The 13,513-nt window shown below is 55.0% G+C and overlaps 1 protein-coding gene across 3 annotated transcripts in view; it reads right to left on the reverse strand.

The window, feature by feature from the left end:
- Positions 1-13,513, reverse strand: part of GPR107 (G protein-coupled receptor 107) — a 69,856-nt gene that overhangs the window by 18,510 nt on the left and 37,833 nt on the right. For 2 of the 3 annotated variants that reach the window (XR_008290899.1, XM_027035395.2), the window contains exons 11-14: positions 13,341-13,414; positions 12,850-12,967; positions 9,900-10,030; positions 7,812-7,855 (exon numbers count right to left, since the gene is read on the reverse strand). Coding sequence is in view for 2 of the 3 variants with exons in the window: in XM_027035395.2 (XP_026891196.1) it covers positions 7,812-7,855; positions 9,900-10,030; positions 12,850-12,967; positions 13,341-13,414 (367 nt within the window). In the remaining variant the exon portion in view is untranslated. Of the gene's footprint in view, positions 1-5,588; positions 5,621-7,811; positions 7,856-9,899; positions 10,031-12,849; positions 12,968-13,340; positions 13,415-13,513 lie in introns of all 3 variants that reach the window. The other variant, XM_053204507.1, reaches the window with a different exon arrangement.

The following is a 13,513-nucleotide window of genomic DNA, read 5'->3' on the forward strand; positions in this document are numbered from 1 at the left end:
TCGTGGTCACTCCCAGGCCCGAAAGCCAGGCTGCACGTTGAGCCGGGCCCACACTGGTCTGAAAGCATCCGTCTGGGGGAGAGAGCGGCTCCCCAGGCGCCCCGTGGCCTCCCCTAAGAGGAGATCCCACGAATCCGTCTCAGACGGTATCGGGAGCAAGCATGGGGACGGCCGTGATAAGACAAGAACGCTGCAGAGAAGGACACCCTGATTTTCAAACTGTTGAGGGTCACGTGAGAAGTGGTACAAGACAGGCTTCCAGCATGCATTTAAAACCGTGATCCAGGAGTGGGCAAAGCTCACCAGACTGCACGGTTAAGGGCTCTGCGTCCTACTGGAAGCAAACGTTATCGTACGGCAACAGCAAAAAGAAAGAAGCAGAAATGGCCCAACGGACTGGCCGACCACCATGCGCTCTAGGGGAAGGCCAACAACTCTAAGATTTCTGCTGTCCCATCTGCTGAGCCTCTGCTTTTGCCCGTGGGCTCTAGAACCACATCAGAGGCCCTGCGGGGGCGGGGAGTGGGGTGCTGAGGACCCGCGCTGATCTGACTCCCCTCCTGTCTCTCGGCCAGCCTGCAGCCTGCGCGATACCGGGAGCCTCGCTAGTCTGACGTCGCGGCTGAGGCTGGGCCCGGCCGAGGAGCACACCGCTGCCCCCGGCTGTCCCCAGCTGCCCACGGCACAGACTCGCGGCCGGCAATGAGCTGGGCGAGGAAGAAGGCCCGACGTCCCACTGCTTAATGCCACAGCCTGGTCAACAGCAGACAACACCTTCTCCCTAAGGGACCCGGGTCTCCCTAAATACTGCAGTCATCAGCCAGGAAGAGGTGGTTTCCACTGCTGTCTCAGGACTCACGGAGGTCAAATGCAAGCCAAGGCCCCGAGGCAGGAGAACCACGTCCAGAAGCAGGGAGGGCACACCAACTGAGATCGCAAACCAGGCCTGCTGGGCGGCCAAGGGCCTCCCCAGACAGTAAGGTGCCAAATGTCTTAAAGGCCTAATTTTTAAACATGGCATGTGTCCACAATGTGGCTGTTTCTCAGGCCGGGGCGTATAGAGGCCTCATTGCTTTTGGTTGTAGGCTCTACTAACTCGGGGTGGTGACAAAGGTTGATTCTTTTGAAATGTTGAGCTGAAGCTGTGATGTTGATGACATTAAAGGAATCTGGGGTGATCTGTGAGGGGAAAGTAATGAAGAGAGGGAATCTGGTGATTAAAAGAAATGAAAAATCATTGCATTAAGCCAGTCTAACCAGATCCTTTTGCTCTCTCTTTATGTCTTCATAATAGCCTACTTAGGTGTGGTTTTAGCCTTTCTAGGGTCACAGACGGCTTTGAGAATTTGCTGAAGGCCATGAACCCTCTGCCCGGGTAAATGCACACAGGCACAAAAATCTCACCAAGTTTCTGGCGACCACACATCCCCTCCTGTGACGCACTCACAGATGCCCCGTGAAAACCATGCCAATTAGATGGCTGGCCACACACATACATGACCTAAGGTGGTCCTGAGTGCAGGACAGAATGCCACCCTACCTCGTGCCCTAGAAGATGCACAAGCTTCCCTCCCTCTCTCCCTCCCCCTCTCCTCTTTTTGGTTTCTGGAGTAGAATTTAGTGATTCATCACTTACATATACCACCCAGTGCTCATCCATCCCAACAAGTAGCCTCCTTAATCCCCATCACCCATTTAGCCCATCCCCCCTACGCACCTTCCCTCCAGCAACCCCCTGTTTGTTCTCTATAGTTAAGAGTCTCTTACGGCTTGCCTCCCTCTCTGCTTTTATCTGATTTTACTTCACTCCTGAGATGCATGAGCTCTCTAAGCCCCTGCACCACACCAGCCAGAGAGAGCGTTCTCCGCCTGCCAGCAAGGCGCCTTCCTGGAGCAGAAGACTTGCTTACGGTACACTCTTGCTGCAGCTTCAGGGACAGGAGACGATTACAAGCTTATGCTCTAGCTACATACCCAGGGACAAAGGGAAGGATGAAACTTCGGAGCGACCAGATAAAGGGCGTCTCATTTTTTCTGCCTGTCCTCTCTGGTCATCTTGAAAGAGTGCTCCGGAGGGGATAATCCCCACGCCATCCTCAACAGCAGTGCAGACAACAGCATAGTGTAATTCCAGGGGAACTCCTTCCTTCCCAGGCTGCACCCGGTCCTAGAGCCATCCCCGCATGCTGGGGAAGGGAGAGCACAGTGCAGCTGGGAAGTTCCCCTTTCTCCCGACCTCCTTCCTCAGCCTAGGGCTTCTGACCTAGGGTCCCCAGGTCTAACCTAATAGTAATCCTCACTGCCTGGAGCATCAGTGGGCCGCAGGGCACCTTGGTTTCTGCTTGGAAAATGTAAATAAAGATCGGACACACCTGAAGTTATAACCGGGAACCGGGTCAAAGCAGTCAGGGAAGACAGTGCTCGTAAACATCAGCCCAGGCCGAAACGTCTAACCCAAAGCCCTGCTGGTGAACTGAGGGTGACTGACGTTAAAAGCCATCTTGTTAAAGAAAAGCACAGATTCCCATCAGAGTAATAAGGTAAAAGATCACATTGGATTAATGATGCAAAAGCTACTGCCCCAAGTAACAAAGAACACCGTTCTGGACACAAAGACGGAGTTCGGTAAATACTTAAAAACAGTAATTTCTTAGACCTCTGCGAGCTCTATAGCTCTCACAGCACCCAGTAAAGAGTGAGCAGTCCGTGTATCAACATCATCGTATTACACCCAGGATCTTTAAAAATGGTGTCTCTTCAATGTCCACAACAGCCAGGAGATGGCCACCTTTTCCTGCAAAGGGCTGGAGAGCACCCTCGTGGGCCAGATGATCTCTGCCCCGACCACTCAACCCTGCCACTGAAGCTCAGGGAGCGGCCACGGGCGATGCTTCCACAAGTGGGCACGGGGCATTCCAAGAAAACTTTATTTACAAAAACAGGCGAGGGGAATAATTCTTCCTTTCTCATCAATGGGTTTTTCATTAGGTCTGTTTACATGAACACACCCAACAAAACTTTTTCTTTTTCTTTCTTTCTTTTTTTTTTTTTTTTTTTTTTTGGCACGAGAGGCCCAGAACGAAGAATCTGGCCAAGCCTGAAATAAACTCTGTAGGCACAGGAAAAAAGAACCAGGCAGACTTTTCGGTCGTGACTGTCGTGACGAGAGATTCAACAAGCCTCATCTCTAACACACGGTTCTCAAACTTTTGACCTCTGGGTTCCTTCACGCTTTTAAAAATTATTGAGGACCTCAAAGAACGTTTGTTTGTTTTTGGTAACATCTGTCATTATTCACCAAATTAGAAGATGAAACAAATTTCGGAAGTATTTCATAATAGATGCAAAAGTGAAAGAAGGAATCCACTACATGTTCATATTAAATATCTTTTTAATAAAAAATAACTCACTCAAAAACAATTTACGAGGAGAGTGGAACCGTGTTCTGTTTTCGTAAACCTCTTTAGGGTCTGGCTTAATGGAACACAGCTGGACTCTGGTATTTGCTTCTGCAGTCAATGTGCTGTCCAAGAGCTGTTTTGGTTGAAATGTGTGAAGAAAATACGGCCTTATGCAGATGGGGGCCTTTCCAGATAACTGTGAATAGTCTTTGATTCCACATGAAAACTTGACAAGTAGTAGCTTCTTTTTTTAAAAAAAAATTTTTTTAAATGTTTATTTATTTTTGAGACAGAGAGAGACAGAGCACGAATCGGGGAGGGTCAGAGAGAGAGGGAGACACAGAATCCGAAGCAGGCTCCAGGCTCCGAGCTGTCAGCAGAGCCCGACGCGGGGCTCGAACTCACAGACCGCGAGATCATGACCTGAGCCGAAGTCGGCCGCTTCACCGACTGAGCCACCCAGGTGCCCCAGGGAGAGAACCTTTCTTAAGCAGGCTCCACACTCCTGTGAAGCCCAATGTGGGTCTTGATCCCATGACCCTGGGATCATGACCTGAGCCAAAATCAAGAGTTGGATGCTCAACCAAATGAACCACCAAGGCGTTCCTAAGGGTTGAGGTTTAATAACACCAGTCGTTTTTACTATTTCATTGAAGCCGCTCTTAAGTGGAACGAGCCTCTCCCACCCCCTGCGAGCAGCACCGATGCCGAGAGCAACGGCCACTAACACAGTCCTGTGCTACCGCCTGGAGTCACGCTAAGGCACCAGCTGTCTCACCCACCGTCCCTCCTGTACCATCAAGTGCAAACATCAACAGCAAAAAAGGATGACCGTGTCCGGTGATGAAAACTGTTTTGACCCTGAGGGCCCTCTTGAGGACGGCTGCCCTGAAAAACACTTCCCACGGCCACAGCAACTTCCCGAACATGGCAGCAGCTCAGGATGAAGCCGTTCCTCTACAAGCCTACAACTAGCCCATCACCATTTGTTTAAAGGCCTCTGAAGCTCACATAAAAGCCCAGAGGCCTCAGAACACTTCCTCTGAATCTTCCTTAGAAACCTGGGGTGGGGGCGGGGGGGGGGGGGGGGGGGGAGGGGTGCGGATAAGAGCAGTAGCAGCAGAGACTGTTAATTTGGTGAACAACGTCTACCCCCAGGCCAGTCCCCTAAGGGAAGGACACTGGAGAAAGAAGGAAGCAGGTCCAGGCTCAAGGGCAGTGACAGCCAGTCAATGTTGGCAGGTAGAACACAGTAGAACCCGAGCTCGGGCGTCTGCGTGTGACTCAATTAAGCTTCCTCTTGGGGAGCACAGCGCGGCAGTGGCTCTAAATGACACGCGAGTGGAGAGAAGCACCAGCGTGTGACAGAGGAGACAAAGACACAGCTGAAGGCCAGCGGGCGACTGCATCCTTAACGCTTCCCCGGGTTCAGTCAGGAGGACTCCAGAGACGAAGAAGTAACCACCACCCAAACAAGCACTCCGAAAGCCACCCACCGGCCCACACGCAGCGCTCCCCCCCGCCGAAGTCGGCCCGAACTGCACTTACTCGGACAGTCTTCCGCCCAAGCCACTGTCAAGGTCGTGTGTTGAGTCAATGGCCTAACGAGCCCATAAACAGGACCCGGAGCCTCAGCCTCCATCCAGCAAAAATGCTTCCAAATCTAGCAGGAGACATTACTGCCCGTGGCCTTCACTTTGCCAGCTGCCTCTGGGATGGGCTAGATCTCAGAAGGGCAGACTGAGGAGCACGGGGGGTCACTCAGAGCACCCGGGAAGCTGCGGCCGGGCGGTGGCCCGTGTCCCCACTCCAGCCTCTGCCCCGCTCTGACCTGGCCTGCTCTGCAGTCACACCTGGGCGGCGTGCCAGGGAGGGGTGGGGGGATGCTGCTCCTGAGAGTTCTCTGCAGGGGGGACTTGACCGTGGGAACGAGGCCACCCTGACTCCAGAACTGTTACAGGTGTAACCATTTCTCAAAGTACTGAATGAAATACACAATTGCAGATTAGCCAAAAAGCAGCCACGGCCTACAGATCAACTCCCGGAAAGAACGTGGATCAAGGCACCCCCCCATCTAACCTACTCTGTCCCCCTCAAAGGGTTTGTGATGTTTGCTGATGAGAAATGGGGGTGCCTTCTCGACAGTCTGTCATCCCTAGAAGGAGAGCCCTGGAGTGCTCATGGGACCGCTCTCTGCTGAAGAGGTCCCATGCTGTCACCTGGTGGAAAAAACAAGAAACTGCGTGTGAACCAGGCGATGACAAGAGCATTCCAGTTCGATGGTTTCCCTTTACTACAGATGCTTGCTTGGGGACAATTCCAACCCCATCTTGGGCGTCACCTGCTGTGCTATCCACCCCAGGCAAAATACCTGATGAAAAGCTCGGGGGAATAAACGGTCACAGACGCAATTCATTACCACGGTTACCCCCAAACTGGGGGTAAGAGCTGGGCGCAGAAGGCGGAGAGGCAGTTGGAGGGATCAGGATGATGCAGGATGATGGAGGGGGCGGGGGAAGGGAGCTGGTGAGGAAGGGCCAGAGGAACCCACAAGGGGAAAAGGCGAGCCTAGGAAGAAAAGTATTAACAAAACTCATCAACCGAAAGGCATCACCCTTGGAATTTTTACATATTTTCAGCCAAGGAGTAAGAAAAACAAATTCAGAATACTGAAATGTATCAAGATGAAAAAGTAGAATGTCTCATCTCAGTGTATAAAAAAAAATTCTGGGTACTGTCCACAACCTGATGTGGGGTACGAACCCACAACCCTGGGATCAGGAGTCGCCTCCCCGCAGATCAAGCCAGCCAGGTGCCCTCAATGTGTTAAAAAGAAGAGAACGACCAATTTGCTGTTATAAAAATAATAACAAAGCCACCTTTTGATATGACAGGCACAGAAAAAGGAGAAAAAGACAAGGCTATCCCCAAACAATAGTTATTCCCAGAAGGTGAGCTTTCATTTTCCACTTTGGGTTTTTCCGTCTACGGCAGGCGCTTTAGGAAGATTCTAGTTTGTGTTTTGTTCTCTGTAATTTCCCTTTCCCCCACTCCAAGAAGGCAGAGCGCTCTCTGAGCTCCTTGGCTCAGGGCAAGGCGCTGCAGTCAGGCTGTGAAAGCGACACATTTAGGCAAAGTTCAAGCTGAAACTCACTAGCAAGAATCTGTCCCAGAGGGAGAAGGGAACCCAGTTCCTCTGAAGAAAAAAGGGGAGAAAATCAGAGCTATGTCCCGGGCCTAGAAAGAAAACACGAGCTGGCGTGTTCTGCGAGTGGAGCCTGCACCCACTGAGAGGCCGGGCGGGCCTGGGGAGGCTGGACTCCGCACTGACTGGGGCTCCCAGCCGAGGCAGGACCCCCACACGCCAGGCCGCCCAGAGCCAGAGCGCTACGCGGGCCGGATGGCGGGAGTCTCCCCAGCAACCACTGTGGGCCCAAACTGTAGGAGCCACAGATGCCCTGGGGGCCGTGCTCCACAGAAGAACCCCGGGATCTCTCTGGACCCGGGGGTGAAGCCCTGAAATCGGGTCTAGTTCAACTTAAAGAAAATAACACGGTATTAATTTTATGGCAAGTACGAAATAAGATTTGTACCTATTACTTGATTTCCAATTTTCCTGAGATGAATCCACGTTGTTTTTATAATAAAAGAAACACAGATCAGCGACAAAACTTTACGAACGCCGCCAAAGGAATGATCTGCCTTCCAGAACACGATTTCCCAGACCCGGAGGCAGCTCAGAGCAGAGAAAGCACTGCTCCGTGGTCCCCGTGGCCTGAGGTTCCCCCTTTATGCCACAGCGGCCTGTGGCCGGGTACTATTCACATACGCGCAGAACCACACAAAACATTTTCTTTGTGGCTTCTTTTCTTAGGAGGCTTGGTTGGAAAAGCGAGGAGCTACAGAAGGCTCTGATGGCACAGCCGTTTAAAAGCCAGAGAGCTTCAGAGCTTCTCTCTGGCATCAGCCTCCTCTTAAATTAATACCGACACGTCTATTTTGAAAGCGTGTTAAATCAGCAGGAAGGGGTGCTTTACACAGAGCCATCCCCGATCCATCATACCTCCTGTTCTCACAGCGAAGTGCTATCCGGTCCTTCCCAGACAAGATTTTCTCTTCCTGACTCAGTTCGGAGAAGGTGAAAACCACGTTCACACGTGGAAACGCAATGAATCATCTCAGCAAGCAGCAATCGCTCCCACGCCTCCTTACACAACTGACCTCTGCAATGTTCACCACCTGCCTCTCCAGCAAACACCGCCCCCCCCCCCCCCCTCGCTGCTCTCATAAAGCCCCCGGGGCTCCCCCAGACTCCTCCCCAAGAGACAGCGGCCCCTCCACCTCCCGGGAGCGCCCGGGCAGGGGCTTCAGGGAAGGCCCAGCAGCACAAAGGGGCACAAGGAAACTTGCCTTTTCCATCTGTGGCTGACGCTTCTTGTAAATGCCTGATTGACCTAAAAATGAACATTTGGAGAACAAAAGGTTAGCTCACACCAATCTGCACTCTTCTGTGTTTCCAACACTAGTAACTCAAGGTCCTGAATTCCTCAGTCATAAGCTGACGGGCTGGACTAGATGGTTTCGGAGCACTCTCCCGAATCAACGTGACCTCTACATCCAGCACCTGGCCGCGTACGGTACTCAAGCCCGAGCGTTAAGGACGCCCTCTAATGGCTGAGAAAGGTCTGCCAGGGGCCTGGGTGTGAGGAGAAAAAGCAAAATGCGATCATTTCGACGCTCTTGACCTCTCTCTCCACCTAAAATCTCTCACTTCCCCAACTACCCCCACTCCCTGACACCGCACTGGAGCACACCTGCTGCCCACAGAACATGGACCCCCGCACACGGAGGCCGGAGGCTGATTTCTCAGGTCTAGGTCTTGGAGCCTGTGAGCACATGGCTTCCTGCAAACTCAGTATTTCACTGTCTGGAATTCTGCGGCCAAGTGGCAGCCTCCAGGGAGCCTCTCCTCCTGCTGCGATGCGCCGGGTAACTAATTACCATCATCGCTGTTCCGACAGGGGAACACGGACATTATTAAAGGCGCTACGGGAAGGTCTGTCTCCAAAGGATGAGGACAGCCTGGGGGGGGGGGGGGCGGGAGGGGGGGGGCTCACAGATGGGGCCACCCACCCTCCACCTGACCCCGGCTAAGGGCTTTCTCCTGAGACCCCCGCGCCCGCCCCCTCACCTGCCCACCTGGGAGATCTGAATGGCACACCACTCAAAAGTGAGCCGGCACAAAGCCAGCTCCAAAGTCATCGGTGCCGCTCCTGAGGCTACCTCTAGCGCTCGATGCTTTTCGTTTACGGCAACTTTCAGAAGATGCGCTCTCGAGAGCATCGCCGTGTGACGTCTGCCCCTTCGTGCTACAACGAAGGAGGCGCGGGAAATGACCACCTGCAGCCCTATCGCTCCCCTGCGTCTTCCCCAAACCTCCAGGTCCTTTCTTTCTGCCGAAGGCGGCAGACGAAGAGTAGGGCTTGCACTCTGTTCCGGACAGAAAGACGCTTCTTTCTACCCGAAGACGGTGCTGGTCATCCTGCTACGGATGCCTGGGCTACCTGGTCCCGGGCACGACGCAGGGAGGTGGGGGAGATCGGGGAGACTCCCCCATCTTCTGGAAGCTGCCGGCTACACTGACGTATGCACAACGTGTCACGTACGATGGAATAAGGGTCAAGAGTGAGTCTAACCGGCTGGAATGAGGATTACCCTCCGCTGGTACCATATTCTAAGTAATCGGAGTGACAGAATAAGCTGATAAGCCCCAGGATCTTGAAAAATAGGAGTTTACTGCAGCGTGGACTTTACCGTTAACACAACACAGGTAAGTCCACTTTTTAAGACTTTATTCCAAAAGGAGTAACCGCTTTCAAACAGCCACGGAGTGTTTAATCTTCGCTAGCCTTTTTTCCTCTCCTTGCTTCCTACTGAACCGGTAATTTCCTTCACGTGGCATTAAGATTTAACGAGGATATCTTCTCTCAACAACCACTGGCACCAACATTTCTTCACACATAATCAAAGCACAACACGTGCGTCTGAAGCCCGCCATTCTGAAGACCTCTGACCTGGGAACATGTTGGGAACTCTCGCTAGTTTATGTTAACGCACTTCCTCACCTTCCGCCTACCTGGCAAGAAAGCTGTTTACAGGATTTCTTCAACTCTCCTCCCTCCAAATTCGTGCTGCCGTTATGTCGCCCCTGAGTTCTCATTTCCAGACCCTTCTCTATGATCTAAGCTGTGCTAAAAGCCAAGGTGCCAGATCAGCTGTATCGGAATCCACGGAGGGACAAGATCAAGACCCGAATTCCAGGCTCCTGCTCCTGGAGGCGGATTCAGGTCCGCCTGAGGACCCAGGAAGCTCATGTGCTAAACCGATGCCCCGTGTGGTTCGGACTGGTTTGGGAACGGCTGATTCGGGGGTCTGGACTCGTCGGATGCACGAGCCTCGGGGTGCACCGCGGCCCCCCACCTTCCTGCGGGTACTCACCACACCACGGGGAAGAGGATGGCCCCACAGCACAGCAGGTCTACCAGAAACAGAGAATCCTTCCACAGGCCATACTCCGTCGTTCCCTCCTCGGTGGACTCTATGATGATGTAGGCCACGTTTGCCAGAACCTACGGACACGAGAAGTCGCTGAGGCCCTAAGGCAAGGGCAGGCCCCCACAACAGCAGCCCCAAGGGGGGGTGGGCACTCGGGCTTGCGGGCCCCCGACCACGGCCACGGCATTCTCTCCAGGGCTACATGCTTCTCAGAACACTCCACTCTCCCATCCAGGAGCCGTGTCTGTGCCCTCCTCCTGAACGTGCGACTGCCCTGAGCGACAGTCAGGCGCGAGTGAGGCCATGTGATTTCCGAGGTAGGTCGTACAAAGGACGCCGCCTCTGGCTGGCCCTCTCGGGGGAAGTCGGTCTCTGGCAACCCGGAGGCTGCCAACGTGGAGAGACCAGGCAGAGGAAAAAAGGCGGAGGAGCCCCTGCTGTTCTCGCCCCGCCTGATCGAGTCTTCCCCACCCAGGAGAGGCAGGTGAAGACTGAGGTGACCCCAGCCACGGTCTCACTCGCTGCGCGAGGGCCCCCGTCAGACCCGCCACGCCTCAGTTCCTGACCCCCACCGAACGCGAAGAGAATACATGCTTATCGCCACCGTGTTTGGGGGGATTTGCGACACAGCACAGACCACAGGGACCCTCTGCTTTGCTTTTCAGGCCTCCGGGGCCTCAGCAGGGCCAGGCGGTGGCCTGAACGGGTGGCACCGCACTCAGCCACGACGCCCGGTTTCCTCAGGCCCGGGTTCTCCCTGGGCAGCTGCTGCCGCTTCGCAGACACAGGCTTTTAAGTACCAGAGGGTGTTATGAGAGACCAGGGCGACGAGAATGGCAGGTTTGGGCCCAGTGCCTGAGAGGCCACGCTGCTCTTCCTTGGAAGTAACCCCACCCAGGTCCCCTCCACATGGGACATGGCTCAGCTCTTCCCCCTGAGGTGCACCTGCGACCGCGTGCCGCTCCACTTGGCCCTGGGGGTTCAGTCCCGGCACGAGTGTGCTGCGAGAGGCCCCAGGGCCTGGCTACACTGGGACGGCAGGCAGTACTCTGCAGAACCTAGGAGATGCTCTCTGGGGGATTTCCGGTAGGTGTGGATGCACAGATCCCAAGTCCTCTGTCCCAAACACTGTGCTCGCCTGCTGTAGAGGTCACCCTGCACACTTAGACAAAGAGTGCAAAATCTGTCACGCTGCTATTCGGGACATCTCAAAGGAAGGTTTTCCTATCTAGGAGCTTTCAGTGAAATGCTCGCAGAAGCCACACTTTACTTGGTATGAATGCAAAAATTACTCTGAAATTCGGGCCTTCCTCCATCCTGCGCGCCTGCACGTGGGACTCCACCTCTGAAGACAAACCGGAAACAAAGGCTTTCTCACCTTAAATCCCTAACTCCCCTCCGTCCTCAGCTGACACTCTTGACATGCGACAGAACGTTCCCTGGTGTGGCACGAAATGCCAAGAATGTCCTTCAAGGTCTGTGCGTACGTTTTGTGCACCTCTCCCTTCTCGCTCAGAGCTGTGCACCGGCTCCCCGTGGCCACGAAGAAATAGTTTTACTTTCCGGCTGCCGTCCAAAGCCTTCCCAGGCTGGCCTCTGTGCTTATCGATGCCTAACTTCCCTATATTCAATTCTTTAAATGCCGTTTCCTCAGAAGGGCCGGCCATGTAACCCTGTGTTCAGCTCCCCTGGGGGTGCGAAAGCCAGAAGGCCGCGCCCCATCACATCCCAGCTTGGGTGGGGTGAGGATACGAGATTCGCCTGGAGGGATGGAGTCCGGGGGTGGGGGGGGGGGCATTTGCGGCGCTTGGGGGAAAAGGCCCCAGGCCCTCCCTCACGAGCTCAGACGCTCTGGCAGGCCGTAGAACTTGGCCCGGGGCCGGCGAGGTGGCCCTGGGAGCTCCACAGCCGAGACCCACACAGATCCTCAGCCTCTCTGTTCACTCGGCAACAGACCACCCGCGTCCACTGCTCCTCTTCTGCCGGCCACAGGTCTTTCCTTAAATGTCTAGGCAAGGCCCTTCTCTGCCTTGCAGCCTTCCAGATCGTTCCGATTCGGGTGATGAGTCTCTCCTGGGAAATCTACAGCAACTGGTCTGCACCATTCATCTGGCGCTAACACAGGTCCCGCGTCATCAACGTGGAGGTGGCTCTGGGGCAAATGCTGCCAGAGCACCAGTCGCCAGGGTGAGGAGGCAGACCTGGGGGCCCAGGGAGGTGCCCGCCCTCCCCTCGCCCGCCACACCCACACTGTGCTCCCCAGGGAGGGCGGCCGAGAACAGTTTCACCGAACCCACGCTCCTCGGTCGAGCAGAGCAGTCCTGCACCCCTGCCAGGCCCTCTCTGCTTCTCGTGAGTTCTCCAAGCCCAGTGTCTGCCTCCAATAAGACTGTTACGCAGGCGACAAGGTTCCTGTCCCCAGGGGCTCACGACCGGGGAAGGCTGGCCTCAGCCCAGGGTCCTGAACCAGGAAGGGCTTGATGAACAGCTGTCCTGAGGTCCGCTTAGTATTCTACCTTGTGAAGCCTCACCGGTGTCGTTCGCGGTTTTAAAATCACCTGTTAATAAAGTCACTGTGCCTGGGCAAGGCTAAGAGGACCATCCTGTCAGAGGGGAGCCTGGCGCAGGAAGGCAGGCGGCAGCTTCCCGGACTTCCCAGCCCCTCCCTACTCAAGGCACAGGCGTCCACACACCGCTCGCCAGCTGAGTGACGGCGGACAGCTCTCAGGGCAACGACCCGAGGCCCGGGTCGGCCAGACGGCAGAGGGAGAAACCCCAGGGGGACGAGCTGCGCTTCTGGGTGAGCCGACGCCCTCTTCCCGGACAGGCCGGGAGCTGAGCCCTGACAAGCGCCGGGACACCACCAGGACACGCGGGACTCGGGTCCCTTTACCTGCAGCGGGATGACGATCATGAAGATCTTCTTGTCTTTGTCGGAGAGGATGTGCTTAATGAAAGCCCAGCCGGTGCCGATGAGCGCGATGGTGATGAACAGCAGTGCCCCCTTCAAACTGGAAAAGAAAGCATTTCAGACGCCAGCGGTCTCTCCAGACCTTCTCTGCCGGTTCCGCCGCACAGCTCGTTCGCGACTGCGTGCGTGTCTCGGAAAAGAGAGGCAGCCAACTTCAGGAAACGCCTCGAGTTCGCTGTGCACCCCACTACCTGAGCAGCCCATCCCCCCACGGAGGCAGCCCCCTCCCGGGAGCAGGCCAGCGGCCCCGGGCTGTCGTCTGCACAGCCACCCGCGTGCCACACACCCCTGGCGCGGCAGGAACCCAGAGAGGCCGCCACGGGAGGGCAGGGCTCTTGCTCCCACGGCCTCCCCAACTTCTCCTGCGCATCATCTCACGCGACAAGGGTTCACGGGTCCCTCTGCGTCCTTACAGGTGAGTGATGTAGTACACGACAGCCCAACCCTCGATCGGAAAGCCCTGGGAGGAGATGTAATGGTAGTCGATCTGCAACCAGAGAAGTGTCTTTCAGAAAGGTCCACCTACCACGCGTCTTCGTGTGCACAGTGAAACAGGAAATGCCACCACAGGACCTCACGACGGGGG

This window comes from Acinonyx jubatus, chromosome D4 (genome assembly GCF_027475565.1).
Source record: "Acinonyx jubatus isolate Ajub_Pintada_27869175 chromosome D4, VMU_Ajub_asm_v1.0, whole genome shotgun sequence".
NCBI classification, from domain to species: domain Eukaryota; kingdom Metazoa; phylum Chordata; class Mammalia; order Carnivora; family Felidae; genus Acinonyx; species Acinonyx jubatus.